Source organism: Mixophyes fleayi, chromosome 1 (assembly GCF_038048845.1).
Source record: "Mixophyes fleayi isolate aMixFle1 chromosome 1, aMixFle1.hap1, whole genome shotgun sequence".
Classification (NCBI taxonomy): domain Eukaryota; kingdom Metazoa; phylum Chordata; class Amphibia; order Anura; family Limnodynastidae; genus Mixophyes; species Mixophyes fleayi.
This window is the reverse complement of record NC_134402.1, coordinates 386,537,917-386,555,578: the sequence shown is the minus strand read 5'-3', so window position 1 is coordinate 386,555,578 and position 17,662 is coordinate 386,537,917. Positions and strand designations below refer to the sequence as shown.

Below are 17,662 nucleotides of genomic sequence, written 5' to 3'. Positions count from 1 at the left end.
GTCTTAATATTGTTCAATACAGTGATGTGTATGTATTAGATCCACTGGGATTAGTACCACAAAATAAACAATACTAATTAAGAAAAATAATAATTGAATAGGTTCCGTGTAAGGAGATAACCTGCGCCGTTTTTAATTGTCTGAGATCATAAATCAAGAATCAGCCAATCATATCCGTAAAGTCCTGAACCTATACTCGCGAGTATAGGTTCAGGACTACACGGCCGCTCATATGATTGATAAGACTCTTGATTTATTAATTAAGACAATACTAAAGCTTGTTTTAGATATTCCTATACAGAGGTTTATCTCTGTGGACAATACACATATTATTTAACAAGCTGTCAAGCTGTCCTGTATGTACAATTCCTATGCAGCTCTTTTACACTTGAACTGCTGAATTCTCCGCGATATGCTTACAAGCGGATAGACACTATACTCGCGAGTATAGGCTTAGGACTTTACGGCCGCTTATATGATAGGCTGATTCTTGATTTATTATCGAAGACAATTAAAAACGGCGCAGCTTATTTCCTTACACAGAACCTATTCAATTATTATTTTTATTAATTAGTATTGTTTATTTTGTGGTACTAATCCCAGTGGATCTAATACATACACATCACTGTATTGAACAATATAAAGACCAACAATATTAAAGCTTGTTCTAGACACTCCTATGACATTGGCTCTAATCTGAATGTGGAGACAACAATTATTTTAACCAGTTCTCTAAGGGCAATGTGGAGCAATACAACAATAGTTGTATTTTTAATCACTATTCACTGTTTTTAAACTTTTTTTGTATGTATGTTTGTCTATATTTCGCTCTAATTACATCCTTCATTTGTTTTTAATTTATAACAATAAAAGTTAATTTTTATTCTACATAAAAGGAGTGCCCCTGTTTTCACTATCTTTTCTTTTCCTTGGATACTCTTATGCAAAGGGGTAATGGTTTACCTGGCAACAGTTCCCCCTTCTTTTGACACACACTCACTAACACAGACACTGTACTACTGCAATAAAATAATAAAAACAAACACATACACTTGGTTACTGACCTATGTGCACTTTAATTTAAATCTTCCTCTCCTGCTGCCTGAATGCAATTAACCACTAAGCCCAACACATATGCCCACCTTGTGGGTGAGAAATAAAAGAGTTTTCAGACCTTCGTCCCAGATGCTGTCAGGCTATTCTGCACGGACACCCAGTGTAAAGAGTCCAAAAGGGACATCCAGTGTAAGGAGTCCAAAAGGGGCATCCAGGGCACAGAGCCTACAGAACCGGACATCCAGTATAAGGAGTCCAAAAGGGGCAGCCAGTGTATGGAGCCCAAAAGGGGAATCTAGTGTACGGAGCCCACAGACCCGGACATTCACTGTCAGGAGTCCACAGAACGGGACATCCACTATTGGGACAACCCACAGAAACTAGACCAGAATCTCTATTGGGACTTAAAAGTACTGTCAATATAGGGGAATATAGACAGTAAGCAGATAAAGGACAGCAACCCCCCATAGAAATGATGCACAGATTTCTAGGATGTGTGGGGAGTAGAAGGTCTGCAAGTATTTTATCAAGAAAGCGGGGATAGCCGAAGAAGGAATTGATATGTGTTAATGGAGAAACAATGGTGTTGCTAGTGATAATGTGACAAGAACAAAGGGGTATTGAGCCCAAACCCCAAGAGATAGTTTGAGGTGGCAAAGGAAAGTTAAGAGATCTAGAAAGTCGCAAAATATGTAGATAGGCTAAATGTATCACAAGCTAAATGATATAATGACTAAAATAATGAATTAAGTAGGTTGTGTATTATAAAATGTATGTTTAATGCTGTGCAGCTGAAGAGTGAGATGTGCCCCTCCCTTACTCTGTGTAAAATATTTCAGTGTGTTGAGATAAGAAGCACGCTGTTTTTTGTTATCTGACAACGTATGTAACATTGATAAAAAAGGTTCTTCAAGTATGCTTCAATATTTCAAGAGGAAAAAATATGTTCGGAGTGCTGATTGATAGTAACATGTTGAAGCTAATGTGTATTTAGTCTAATGCTGGGACTTGTAGTTCCACAGCAGTAGGCTGGAAGATAGCAGTTCATTTTTCTCTCTCTGTATGTGAATTTTATCTCCGTCTTACTGCGTGTGAGGGAGATCCGTGTTTGTCTGTCTTGACCATTTTTTAAAAGATACATGTTTCAAGGTTGAAAAAGTTGTACATTCATTGCTTAATGATAAGCTTTTGAAGAGATGCAAAAGAAGTTTTAAAATCTTTGTTCCGTCACAAGACTGTAAATAATGTACATTATCACTATTATTACTAGTGCCAGAACAAAGCTGGCTGGGATCCAACAAGCTGTTTCTGTATTTAAACAAAGTAATTTTGTTTCTGAAGTTTAGAAAAAGTAGCTTTCTCTTTAATGAAGTTGAGAATTGTGGGAGTGAGCTTTTACATGCAGAGGTATTAAAAGGTGTTTTGTATCCGTTTTAAAATGGCGCTGATGAATGTTCTCAGAAATCAGGAGGGTTTGTTATGCCCATAAAGAAATGTTACGAGATAAAATGCCGTCAGAGTGAGACTTGCTTAAATATATATAATTTCTACTTTCAACATGGAAATCACAGAATCTGGAAATATGTGTGAATATTTGGTCACGGGAGATTTTGTTGAGAAAATGTTGAGTGATTTACAGACACAATGTGAAGTGTCTAACGAGAGTACTCTGATTTATGAGACAATGTTGCTTTTAAAATGGCTGAATGCTTATAAAGTTTTCTGGGGGCTGCTGGTGGTGAATGATTGTTTCTTCCTGAATTTCAATGGAGTCATTTAAGGAGGCTGTACTAAGTGAAGAAAGGAGTGGCTTTGAACACTCGCCGAGGTCTCGTCACTTTGACATTCCCTGTTTGTGAGATTAGGGACTGCCCCTTTGAGGACATCAGTTTTTCATTGCATGAAACGCATAGCGTCACAGTTAAGCTACAAAGAGAAACTTTTAAACAAGTGTCGTATTAGCAGCTGTTCAATGTGAATTAATAACAGTTACTGTAATTCCTAGTGAATAAATGTTAATCTCTATGCAAAAGTTTTTTTCTTCACAGAAGCTCTCCAGCTACAAAGCACCCTTTCAATCCAGATTGCATTGATCCAACGATTAGAAGTTTGCAATGGTCTACAGCCACCACAAACATAAGTATAAACTAATGAAGGATTTAAAGAACGTAGATTCTGCTGAGTAATGATTACCTTGTTTTGGAAAGAGATATTAGAGTTTATGGGCTATTCGCATAGCAAATGCATGAACTAGGTGGGTTTTCTGTAAGTCGTAGAAGGTGAGAAGATGTTTTTAAAGAGAAAAGGAGAAATGGACTAACATAGTTGAATATGAAATAGTGTTTAGGTTTATTTTTGGAGGTTTTTTAACCAAATTTTATATCAGGTGGTTTGAAAGAAAGTAATGCAATGTAATGTCAAATTATGGTAGAAAACAAAAGGTTTTTATTCTTTTATCCTCATAATAGTTTTGAGTCAATCAGTGTTGTAAAGACATTCACTGCCCTTATTTACTGTGCTATAATCATCATATACTGTAAATACCTCTTTGTATCATGGGTATGGTAATGCAGTGATGGGAATTCAATGTTTGCACATAAATGAAAAAGCCTTCAGACTTTAAGAGCTATTATCTGTGCTCCTGCAATAGCACTTCTGGGTGATAGCAATCCATTTATACTCTCCTCTGAGCAGAGCCAAATGTTTAACCAATTTTAAGTTGAAGTAACTTCAGCGCCAGCACTGACTTTGCCAGATTATGACAAGCCTTTCACATTATTTTGTTATAAAGTAAGTGCACATGCACAAGGAGTACTGACACAGATACATGGTCGCAAGCTAAGGTCACTTGCATACTACTCTGCACAATTAGACCCATTCATATGAGCAATGGCTGCAGCGGCCATGGTGTTTAGAAAAAGTACAGATATTGTGCTAGGGCACCCAGTAACCCTAATGGTGCCACATGCGGTAATAGAAATTTTAAATCAAGCACAAACAAATCACTTCTCAGCAGCCAGACTAAGTAGCACTGCTAACTCCCTGTAGCGTTACACTTAAGTGGTGCACAATGTTGAATCCTGCTGCCTTATTGCAGCAAGTTTCAAAAGATGGGAGCATACCTGTATATATCGGGGTTCCCCTAGGGATTTGGGGGATTCCCATCCCAGCTTGAACAGGAAGAAAAAAATGCAAACACAAAATTTTTCTGAATATGATTGTGTAGAACTAAAGAACTAAAGACAAAGATCTTTGGTTTTATCTGACATAGACACACTGCTACCTAATGCAGACATCTTACGCTACCACATAGATGGTGTTTCTTATACAGGGTGTGCTGTAACCACACACACACAGAATCTACCGAGTCACATGTCAGCACAAGAAGCTGAATTAAAGGCCTGGACACTTGCATGTATATATGCAAAAGGACAAAGAGTAAATATTTACACTGATTCAAGTTATGCGTTTGTAATTGCGCATGATTATGGCCCTATATGGAAAAGTAGGGACCTTATAGGTTCAGCAAGCAAACCAGTCAATATGCTGAACATACCAGGGCACTGTTCACTGCATTCTAGCTGTCCTCCAAACAGTGATGAAGGTGAAGACACACACAGAGATACTACCCCCGAAGCTAAGTACAATAGACTGGTAGAACAGGCCGCACAAGAAGCCGTCATAGCCCCAGTACCCCAAGGGGAGTCTATTTACATGGTGACCCCCTGACCCCAAGGTTGACCATATCACACTTCAACTTATGCAGAGACAAGCAACAGAGAATGAGAAAAAGACTTGGGCAAAACATGGAGCACTAGAAGTGCAAGGAGAGTGGTGTAAAAGTCAGCGTTTGTGTCTGCCAAAAGCCCTTTACCCCATTATGGCTAAAATAGCACATGGGAAAGTGCATCTGGGAAAAGATGCAATGGCTGCACTCACTAACAGGTTATGGATAGCACCAGGGTTTGCCCAAGCAGCACAGTCATTAGTGGCAGGATCCCTAAATCTGTGCACAGAATAACCTGGGTAAGTCTGTCCTATGGAAAACCACACCCCAAACATAATATCCCTATAAGAGGATACAGATAGACTTTATACAACTTCCCAAATGCTCAGGCTTTGAGAATGTGCTAGTCTGTGTCGACTTCTTTAGTCACTGGCTGGAGACATGGCTGTACAGAAAAGCAAATGCTAAAGCAGTAGCCATGAAACTTACGAGTGAGGTAATCTGCAGATATGGGGTACCAGAGGTCATTGAAAGTGACAGAGGGAAAAACTTTACAGGGCAAGGATTCAAGGAACTGTTAAAAGCCATGGGAATCATATCTGCCCTTCATACCCCTCACAGTTCCCAAAGTTCGGGATGTGTGGAGCGCCTTAATGGTACTCTGCAATTGAAAATGCAGAATATAATGGCTGAAACAGATCTGCCATGGATCTCAGTAAGAAACACTCCTAGGAAAGACACAGGTTTAGCACCAAATCAGATACTGTTTGGCACAGCACACAGAACAGGCTGTTACTTTCCATAGCAACTACAGCATGTACATGGTGATTTGTTGAACTATGTTGCTTTACTATACAAACAACTAACTGAAATACATGGTCAAGTAAATTCTTTAATTCCAGGCCCTAATTTTGATGCAGGTACCCATAAACTGCAACCAGGGGACTGGGTGGTCGTGAAAAGCACGTCAGGAAGAGTTTTGAACCCAGATATGAGAGTCCTTTCCAGGTCTTATTGACGACTCCCATGGTAGTGGAAGTACAGGGAAATGACACCTGAATACACGCATTCCACTGCAAGATATTCAGACAAAGGGAGTCTAAGTAAAATGTATTTTACAAGTTTTTTAAAGGTCCAAGGGAGACCAGAGAGTGGTGTTCATTGATATTAGCAGGAGGAATATTGATTGCACATTATGTTCCTTTGTTGTAGTCTGTAGATGTGTACTAGTCTAGAAAGGAAAGCTAGGTCTGGAAGAACCAGACTCATGCCAATAGTAATGTAGAGATCATTATACATAATGAGAAAAATTCAAATATGAAAGTTTAAACCAACCAATTAAGAAAAGAGCAACCTATGACTGTAGGGGTTTACATCAAACACAGAAATGTATTTGTGAGTATTGTGGCCCAACACATTATTACATTTACTCAAGACAATAGGTTAATATTGGACTACCTGACAGCTTAGTCTGGAGGGTACTGCCTGACCCTAAATATGTAAATTGAAGCCCAGGGTTGCACCTTTTTAACTAGTGACGCAGATGATCCAGAGAAAATGTTTGATGAACACTTACAAAAAATTAATACATGAAATATAATTTTTTAAAGGAGCACACTGGAGATGCTTATCTAGAAGGATAGTTTTCATGGCTGTACCTGGCCGATTGGTTCAAGGGTATAGGAGGATGGTTATCAGGTTTTATACATGTTGTACTACAAGGACTGTTACTAATCCTTATTATAATATATATACTAATAAAACTGATGTGGCTTATTAGCAAGTGTATTAAAGCCAAGTGTTTCTCTTCCAGAAAAATTAAAGTTACCACATATGTCTTAACCGCTGTACTGTACACCCCATCTAATGAGTGTGAACCTTGAGGAACTCTCAGTACTACTGCCAGTTGTGATCAGTGCAGAAACCAAGAACCTTTTCCTTGGAATCCACATGGTCGTTACTGAAGCCTATCCTTATGAAGATATACAGCACAATGGACAATTCCTTCTATTGTGAAATAAGTGACATATAACACTTGCCAAGCGCACTGTGTATTTTCTCCCTCCCTCCCTTTCCTTTTTTCCTTCCCTAAAAAAATCCATGGTTAAAAGACAAGGAGGAAGCACAAGAGGCCCCAGAGCCTCTCATGTTCACTGATATATGTCAAGATCTGACATCAGGACATGCAGCGGGTGCAAGACGGTTGTCAACTTATTGACCATCTATCAGCTAGAAGAGAGATCATGGACTTGTTATTGATGGGGGATGGGTTGTTCTATGTATCCAGTTTCAGGCAATCCTATTCATATGTTCTGTTAGAAGGGTGTATGCGTATAAGTACCCATTAAAAGCGACAGCAAGAATGTGATCTCTGATAGGTAGTGTTAGGGCAAATAATGAATAAAAAGATGGGAAATGAGAAATGTGATTTTGCCAAGCTGACGCCATCTTGTTGCCTTATAGCTTAAATACAAATTAGATGCACCTGTTTTGTAGGAGTAATTCATTATTTGCAAGGCTATGCTTATAACCTTGGACATACCAGACAGGAGATAAACCAGCTTCCTCCCCCTGGGGAGTTTTCCTGTTGATAATGAGAGAATATACTAACATCTGTGTGAAGGGAACATGAGTGGTTAAAACCTTTTGGGGCATAGTTTTCAGTAATATGTGATTTTTGCTATATAGATAGGGACTTGTAACTAATAAAGCAGAGTTTTATTTGTACACTCAAACCATGCAGTGTATTTAATTCTCTCCAGCTGATGAGCTCATAACTGATAATCTGACACTTACAGGTGAACAATCTGATTTAGATTCGACATGGGTGTTAATTGGGCTTTTGCCGTTATGGATGACACACTGAGCCACACAACTACATGGTGCTGTACTGAGCCCAGCACACTTGTGGCTGGAAATGGAATAAGTATCAGTACAAGCGGGTCTGACAATGGAATCAAAGACTGAAAGCACTTTAACATTTGCAGGGTAAAAGAAACTACTTCGACCAGTGATGCATTAAAATGGCCATTGGCTTTAAACTATTCTCAAACCATGGTCCTCCGTTCCACAAACTTTTTTGAGCACTTTCAAACACTGACACCAAACAATTTTTAGCTCGGATTCATTAGAACAAACAGTAACTTCACCCTGATTGTGTAAAGATACACAACAAACAGCATACTACAAGTTCATTACAATATACAGTGTAAATATATATATATATATATATATATATATATACATACATATATATACATATATACACACACACATACACACATATACACACACACACACACACACAAAAACATATGTGGAACTAACATTCCCTGTTTTTAATATAGAACAGTACTTGGTATAGCATTAATTATGTGTTTGGAGAGTGCAGAGTATCCCTGTTTCCTTGTCTATAAAATGTGGGCAACCCCCTCTTGCACCCCAGTTTGTACATGGTGAGTGCAGAGAATCTATGTCTGTTTTTGTTTATATAATGTAAGTCCCATAACTCTTGCACCCCATTTTCTACATTCTTTACATTTATTAATTCCAACTTGAGTCAGGTGAATCCCAGGTGTCCCATGGCTGCTAGTGCTTGGGAAAGCCTTGCCTTTAAAAGCTGTGTGCAGGTAAGCCTTAAGCCCAGATAACATAGCATAGCATTTGATCATGTTAGGACTGGCCAGAATGGGAAGACTTTGGCGTCAGTTGGTCAGCTTAACATATATTGCAATATGTGGAACTAACATTCCCTGTTTTTAATATAGAAGAGTGCAGAGTATCCCTGTTTTCATATATATATATATATATATATATATATATATATATATATATATATATATATATATATATATATAAATCATTTATTTATATTATCTCCATCTTACCCCAGGCATATTTGCAGGATTAAAACGTAAATGTAATCTTGAGGTCTCATTAACGGGTGTTGACAGGAGAGGGGCATTAGCAGCATTGATGTCTGCACTAGGAGGGGGATGGAGTGCAGTGGCGGACCACAGGAGTATAGGGGAGGACCTGCCATATTGGGGTGAGTGCTATATCAAGGTGGGAATTAAGAGTTTGACCAGAAAATTGACAATCCCATTAACACAGCCTGCCCTGAGCTAACTCTGCAAGCACCCCTTTCATAATCCACCAGTGACTTTTGAAACATTTACTTTGGGCAACTAAATGTAAAAATTTACAAACGTCACACATTGCAGTGTCCAACACATTCACACAAACCACTAAACACCACATTTTACAGTAAGAGCCCCATTGTCTACAGTAATACTACGATTGCCGGTAATCAACAACTGCCTAGAGTCAAGCACAAGCACAGTGTACACTAAGTGACCACTTTATTAGGTACACCTGCTCACAAATAAAAATATCCAATAAGTTTATCATGTGGTAGCAACTAGATGCATAAAAGCATACAGACAAGGTCAAGAGGTTCAGTTGTTGTTCAGACCAAACACCAGAACGGGAAAGAAATGTGATCTAAGCGACTTTTACTGTGGCATGACTGTCGGTGCTAGACAGGATGGTTTGAGTATCTCAAACTGCTGATTTCCCGAGGTTTTCATGCACAACAGAGAATGCTGAGCAAAAATACCCAAAAGTGAGCAGCAGTTATGTGGGCGAAAATGCCTTTTTAATGAAAGAAGTAAGAGGAGAATGGCCAGACTGGTTCAAGCTGATGGACGGGGATAGCAATTCAAATAACCATGCATGCTATGCAGAAGACCATCTCTATGCACAATGCATCGAACCTTGAAGTGGATGGGCTACAACAGCAGAAGAAAACTGAGGCTACAGTGGGCATCATTGGATACCATTACACTTTCTGACAAAAGTGTAGCTTCAACAACAATGGATAGGAGAGCACTCTGACTGCATCCCTTTGCGGCAGATCAACTGTATAAAAGTCACATAACTAAGCTCCCTTTTAAAGGGAGGTATATTTTTAGTGACATACTGGATGTTATGATTCAGAAGGTCACAGAAAGTGAATTGTATCATTTGCCATTGGATGGCAGCGTTTTCTGCTTCTTCAAGACATTTTAAAAGGCCCAAACATATCATCCTGCTAGACAGTATGTAGTAAATGCATCCAGGCAGCCCTTTCATTCCTTTCACTGAATAGAGGGAAGATGATGGAAAAACTCCCAGTGACTCCTGGCTAACACAGCCCCCAGCAGGTTTGGTGGGTGCTTGGATTGCAAAGTTTGCGGAGACTTAGACTCTGACGATGCAATCATTGGGCTCAGGGCATCATAAACAAAGAGTGAAGATAGAGTTTCAAGTTGCTCCCAGGAAAAGTGCCTCTGTGAAATCATGAACTTCATCATCCCCTCTGTAAATTATGGCATCACGCAGCAGTTTACAAATGCTCAATTCTCTAGTACCAACCAGAGAGGCACCTGCTTCAATTCCAAACTATTTCTGGTGGTAGAGAAACAGTCAGAAGACGATCAAACAGTTCTAGATCACAGAAGACTATGAGTTTGTGAATGCCAGACTGTTCCATATGGAGGGCCCGATTCATTAAAGGCACGTAAATGCTGATACGCATCATATTTTGCTTAAAATCGCTCTGCGCATGCCCAGAAACAAAAAATACGCCGCAGAAAGAAGCACCGTCTAATTTATCTTTGAGCGCAAAGGACCCTTACTACAACCTACGATTTAATGCTAGGAACGGGAGGGGACTGAGCGTATGCACGTAGCCAATGTACAGTAAGGGCATACTAAGCTTGAGGGCATGCAGCATCCGAGTCAAGCTTTGGCCATCTCAAAAGGTCCATTTTTTCAGTCGTTATCACTTGACAAGGTCTGGTGTAAGTGCCGATTAATAGTGATGATGGTCGCATATACAAGCTAGAACATGTGTGCAGTCAGAAGCAACTGTAAAAATTGTATTTTAAGTACAGTAGATATTTTTTACTGTTTTAATCATTAATGACTATATTACTAACAGGTGACATTAACTGAATATTTTTTGTGTGTATTGGACGTATCTTGCCATGTATTGTCTGTTAGAGCAGAGAGTACTTAGATCCATGGTTATTACATATCTTTACATCCACTCCTTGTTGAATACAGATGGGCCTATGCCCGATTTATGTGCAGAATACGTTTGTTTTGCATGCCTTAATTCAGTGTTGGCTAACCTGTGACCTTTATCAATATATAGCAGCTTATTGCTGGAACTTGTAGTTTCACAACACCTGCAGTGTCGCAGGTTAGCCATGACTGCCTTAATTAGTCTGCAATTGTCTATTCCCAACGCAACAGAAAAAGTAGACCTCCTCACATCAATACATTTACAGGACGCTTATCTGAACTTTCCAACTGCCCCACAATATCATTGTTTTCTCAGATTCTTCAGGTTTAGCCATTCGTGACAGCTGCCATTAAAGGAAATTAAATTGTATAATTTGCCTTTATCTATGCCCTTCCTCGTAGCAGCTCTGGGTCCTAATGAACCAAGGAGAAGCATTGCCATCTAGGAGTTCTGGGATCTGCTGTAACCACTAGGATCTTTCATCTTCACATTGCACTATGTCATGTAACATTTCTGGTACGTCATTATTGTTGCTTCATGCATAAAACCACCCTCAACATCAAACGGTTATACCACTGGCAACAACCAAGTCACCTTTTCTCCTTCAGTAGTGGTGTAATGGGTACTGTAATGACAAAGCTATCCCTTAGGCAACTGAACTTGATATTACTTTAATTTTTACATTGCTTTAATATCTAAGTCTCCAGTGCAGTGAAAGTGGTGTAATTAGCAAAACAAAACAAGTTTCTTCAGAACTGTGGGGATCCTTATGAATCTGTGAGCATTTGGGAAGGGGACATTCACCTGTAAAATAAAAATAGAAAATTGGGTGGGTGTCTCCTTTAAACTTTAAAGATAAATGGAAAAGGAGAATATATTATATGGAAAATGTCATTAAAATTAAATGTTCCATCTTACCCTGACTATCCACTGAAGCTCTCTAAAGTCTAATGTACTAACAGCACTCAGCGTAGAAATGATGAACATCCCAGCACGCCTGGAGGACCCATGGTAGATCAAAACTTTTGTGAAACATTCTACCTAATAACACTTTTTATTTTTTTCAGTTCATTTTAATTCCTTGATTTCCTCCATGGAAGCCATCACTAGTGGGTTAATGCCTGGGTCAGCCAAAGGATAGACAGGTAAGAAGTCTCACCAGAAATATACAAGGTTGGCTCCTTCCTTCCTCCAGTGTCCTCTGAATCTTCCCCAGCATAACAAATACCACATAATGAAACATAATACAGTACAAATGACTGAGACAAGGCTGCACTGGATGAAATTACAGATATCATTTTTTCCTTCTCTTCTCTCCTACCACTAATGGGCCAGTACCCAAGTAGTTAATTCACTCCTGGAATGGGGTAACTACAGTATACCTTAGGACAAATGTTGTGTCTGCTGAGACCGCTACATGAAGTCTATAATGTTTGGTAAATGAATGCATGAAATCGGGGGAAGAACCAGGCACACAGTTAGTTATGGATGCGCAGCTAGTTTCATCCAGCAGCCTTGCACAGTTCTTCTGCAGAAATGCGATAGCTCTGGTTGAACAGATCTTTAGAGTTTCCTATCCTTTCACTCACTATGTCTATGACAGGGAATCCCCCTCCACATCCTTTATGGCAGTGAAAGGGGGGGGGGGGGGGGGGGGGAGGGGTCACTGTATTAAAATGTGTGCTTAGAAGGGATTCCCTGAAAATAATAATTCAACGGCTGAAATCTGACAGGCATTCTACTTAAAAAGAAGGCCCCATACCCTTCAAATGATGTAACATCCCATCTTCTAACCTACCTAAGGATTAAATATCATTTTGAATACCTTAAATTCTGCTGTAGAATGGACAATGGAACAATATTGTGTATGTGAATGTCACTAAGCTGTTTTCAATAAACTTATATTTGAAGTGTAAATATCCTTTAAATGAAACCAGCCATCATACATTATGGGTGGAATTCCTTTTGAAAGGTCAGTACTAAAAATGAAAGCACAAAGTATTGTGGTTAAATAATAAATAGTGGCAAAAAAATAAATCAGTTCATTGGACTGGAGGTGGAAATCAAATGCAAAACAGAATGAAGATGACATTACCTGAAGATTTTTCCACTCCCAGCCATCCCCTATATTTTGGGAATGCTTCAAAAATTCCATGCAAAAGTATCTGAATTTCTGTTCTCCCAGAACAAAGTCATTCTTGCTTTCAGCATTCATATTGGAGGAACCTGCAAGAAAATAAATAAAATGGATATTAATAACGGAATTTAATACTGATTTTAAAATACATATTTTGAACAAATCCACCAGAAAGGCTATAAAACATGGAATGACAAACAACATAGAGTCCTGTATTTAGAGAAAAAAAAAAAAGTCATCCTTTTTTCAACATTTCCATCAATACAAAATTAAACAGACATTAAAAAAAAACCAAAAAAAAAAACCACACAGCTAATATGACTCATGATCAATAATGAATTAATAGTAAGTTGCCAAACTTGACCAAATCTGCAGCCAATTTATGTGATTAGCATTTCAGATCTGGTTATTCAGAGGGCAGGCTGAAAGAGCAGTTCACAAATGGTCCAATGACAACTGTCGGAGTCGTATAATCGGATGAACGAAAGTATATTGGTTAATATTGTTTTGCCGTGCGATTGCGATCAGTATGCCGCGTAACACGTGGCATAGCGCGATAAAATACGCACATACTCGCACTCTAACATTTAGTTATTTGTATATTTCATATTTATATTGGTTCCATTCCACAGTGATTAATGAGCAGATAGTATTTAAGTTTATTATTAGTTGATATATTATGATTATATGTACACTTTAGTGTTATTTGAGGTTCAGGTTGCAGGAACTGCGTCATGTTTAGTATCATTTTAATCCCCTATTCATCAGCAGGTGTCCGGTTCATTTGCCGAAGAGATCGCACATTGCATACTCTAGTTATTGATGTTAGGGAATAAATGATCAGAGTGATACCAACTGTAAAATGCTAATAGACTAGTTGAAACTGGAGTCTTGGCGGGAAAGTCAGAGCACAACCCCTGGAGAGATGACCCCCACCTTTGGATATTTTGGTTTGAACTGGCCTATGACCTGCAGCACACTGGACCTTCCTGATACCTGGACCAATAGAAGCAAGCCACACAATCTGCATTGTTTTCACTGTAACACTGAGTGTATATAATACAGCTCTAGCTGGTTTTAGCCCAGTCATCTCTGACCACAGTATTCTGGAGTGAAGTACTGTAAGCTGGTACCAGCGGAACGCAGCTTAGCGCAGCGAAGGGCGCGGTGGAATGTTTATGTTTATATTTGGTATTGGCTGTACTGTATTATAATTATGTATTGAACAGCTAAAATTTTGCATCTGCTAAAATAAATTACTTTGTGCTTTGGAAACACAAATCGCTTAGACAATGCTTATTGGAAAACGATAAAATTACTTTAATACAACAGTTGACTTAAATTCAGACAATTTTTTTTAATCTTGAATAACAAAAAACAATTCAATGCTCACCACTGAAGTAAAAAAACGGAAGACCCAGCCAGACAAAGCGATTTCTAGCCGATTCATCAAGTGATCGGCTTTAACTATTTTTCAAACTGTTTCTTAATAGAAACAGTCATGATGGCTTCATACAACCTGAAATATGAAGGTCTAAGTGTAGGTTATAATTTAAGACAGAGGCATCAATGCAGCCTCTGTCTTCCATTATAACCTAGCCTTACAAAATCCTGGAACTCCTCCAGGTCAGTCCCATGTGTCTCTTCCCCACAATTTACTTATCTCCTCTCAGGGCTCCCGTCAATCTTATTAAGTGGTGATAATCCTCATATAATACAGTAGCTTGGGGCCCATCATTTAGGATGGGATATGATGTCATTTGAGGCATAGTGTGCTCTAGAATGAAATAAAAATATAACAGATAACAGGCACAGAAGTAGCAAACATAGTCCATGGGTTTACCTATTGTATAAAGCTAGTCTAGCATATACATTCCACTTTGTTAGCTACCAAGATATACTATAAGAAAATATAAATTCACATGTTTGCTTAAAAGGGCAAATTTAAAAACAAGCCTTATCCAGCTCTCAGTTTTCTTCTGACCGCACAGGTATTATTCCAAAAGTATGCCTATATTCAGTGTTTGGGCAAAACAAACGCCTGCCCCATATGGATCAACTTTTTACCCTGTGGTTTGTACAAAGTAATTTTTGCCCGTGCAATTAGATTAGGCTTTATGTACATCATTATTAGCAAACTGAAACCCGATGTTCTTAAAGCGGTACGTTTTGTTCTTTCACAAGCAGAGGCCTGGGAAGCTGCAGTACAACGCCTTGCTTTATTATGTAAACCTGCTTTTTACAGGCAAATCATATATACGTTATACAAAGGACATATTAGGGAACATTTATGAAAGTAGCTTGAAAGATAAAGGTTTCAGTTAGTAGCGTAATTATATAGTAGGGTGTGCAAATTGTCATTTCCTCTGCCCAGACACAAAATGGGTGGAGGACTTAAGCAAATGAGATAGGCTCATTGACAGGACCACAACTTGACATTTAAGAAATATAAGTGTAACACCCCCCTAGTGGTGTTTTAGTTAAACCTTTACCTCGGTGAATACAGGAGGGGTCACCTAGAGGGTAAGCTAGAAGTTTATAAAAAGTTACATAAACTGGTTACCATGGTGATAACCCAGGTCAGCCTGTGAGAGGAAAGAGGGGCTGTCATTTAAGAGGGGGATAGAGAAGAGAGAGAGAGGAGACACAGGAGAGGAGAGATGGTAGCTGGGGACCTGGGAGAGTGTGGGGTGGAAGCTCCCAGGCTCCCCCAGCATTGCCTGGCTGTCTGAGCGTGGTGACTGAGCCAGGGCAAGGAATGAGGGGGAGAACTCCATGCCACTATAGATAACCCAAGAGAGAGGGGGACACTTTGCATGGAAGAGGCCCTGGAGTGAGGGTTGCTACAAGAGGCAAGGTAGCTGTATTGTCAGATCCTGAGGCTGAGAGTACACAGAGTGAAGTGTCAGAGCACAGGAGACATCATCCCCGCAGAGGAGGGATGAGCTGCAGTTGAGAGGTACACAGAGTGTGTCAGAGCTGCATGGAGGAGAAGCTGCCTGCCTGTTAGCATCCATGCGAGTGCCCCTGCAGAAAGGGTGATCTGCAGTGAGTATGGAGTACAAGAGACATGTAAATGATGTTATTTAACATCTGGATAACATTAAGAACTGTGCAGGAGAGAGTAAGGAGATGTATATATTTTTCTTTATTGCTGCAACCATTATGATTATCGTGCTGGAGGAAGAGGAGTGTAAATAAAGAGTTGAGTTTGTCATAGAGATGGTCTGGCGCCCAAATTATTGTGACTTCTATTACACTGCACCAAAGTGACATCACCTGTGTCCCACTAACTACAGAGAAACACCTGCATGTGCAGGGACCCCCTGATCATCTACACCCATGCCCATCAGCTAGCGAGGGCTTGAGAAGGAGGTGCACTGTGTACCCTTTGCACCTCATACTACACACAGTGACAGGGGGTTACATAAGCAACACCTGGGGGAATTGCCACTAACAATTTTAAAAATGTATGGCACTTTTGTTGCTCAAAGTTAAGTCGAACAATAATTTGCACGCTAAAAAATATCAAAATTAAAAATATTTAAAAAAAAACAAAAAAACGAAAAAAAAGTAAACAATATTCACAAGCAGCCATTTAAAGGGATATTGCTAGTTATCCCCTTTATTTAACCTAACCAAACTTATAAGTTAATTATTTATATTGCTTCAAAACATTTAAAAATAAACTACAGATTATATGTATAAAATACAATAATAATAATAATATATATAATTATATATACACATACACACACACACACACATATATATCCGTATGTCTATCTATCTATCCATGCGTGTGTACTACCAAGTTAGAACAGAACCTACTGGTAGAATTGTCTGGCAACACATGAAATTAAAACTATTTTAAAATGTACTGGTCAAAAAAAACAAAACAAAACACATGTAAAATATCACACAGCATAAATAAATAGTGTTTGACAACCCAAAATAATATAATTCAATCAGTGGTAGCAAAGCAGAGTTATGCACTTCTAGAACTATAGAATTCAGGATATCAACTATGTGAAAGGCATAATGGTAAAACAGTATAACAAGAACAGTCATACGATTCCTAATGTGAAGTATGGATACGAAAGTCCCAAATAAGCTTTAGTGGTTCAAAGCTGCAATCACATAACGTTATTATCCATGTAGAGGATTTACAACCATTAAGATCAATATACCAAGAACTGTCATGAAACTCCAATTGCATACCAATGTGACCCACACTGGGAGTTTGCAAGTTATGACCTCTGTGATCGGATAACTCAGGAATACTGCCATTACCTGAGGGTGCTGAATTCAAATGTCCTGTTGCCGATAATGGCCACCAATGTTGTTTAGATCTTTGCAGTTAGAATGCTGTAGAAATATGCCTTCAGCTCAAATATAACACTCCTTAGGGGTGAAAGTCTATTGGTGATGTTTGACCTGAAATTTTTGCTTATGTTTGCTTGCACCTCAAAAAACCAAAGATTTCAGTACCGTATTAACTGGAAAAGTGTGCAGGAGTACATCGCATGATGATCCTGCGCACTTTGCGATTAATTGAACCTCCACCGTAGGAGCAGATTCAATGCAGCACCTTAATATTCAGATGCACATATTGCCAGCTATTACGGTAAGAAATCTATGCACATTTTCTCATAAGTACGCTCGCTTCAGC

The 17,662-nt window shown here is 39.0% G+C and overlaps 2 protein-coding genes across 3 annotated transcripts in view; one reads left to right on the top strand and one right to left on the bottom strand.

Moving 5' to 3' along the window:
• The window catches only part of LOC142097997 (uncharacterized), a 1,069,021-nt gene that overhangs the window by 498,837 nt on the left and 552,522 nt on the right, over positions 1–17,662 (top strand). The window lies entirely within an intron of this gene.
• The window catches only part of ATG10 (autophagy related 10), a 105,598-nt gene that overhangs the window by 73,682 nt on the left and 14,254 nt on the right, over positions 1–17,662 (bottom strand). For both annotated transcript variants that reach the window (XM_075180365.1, XM_075180375.1), the window contains exon 2: positions 12,949–13,079. In XM_075180365.1, coding sequence (XP_075036466.1) covers positions 12,949–13,068 — 120 coding nt within the window. In that variant the 5' untranslated portion in view covers positions 13,069–13,079. The remainder of the gene's footprint in view (positions 1–12,948; positions 13,080–17,662) is intronic.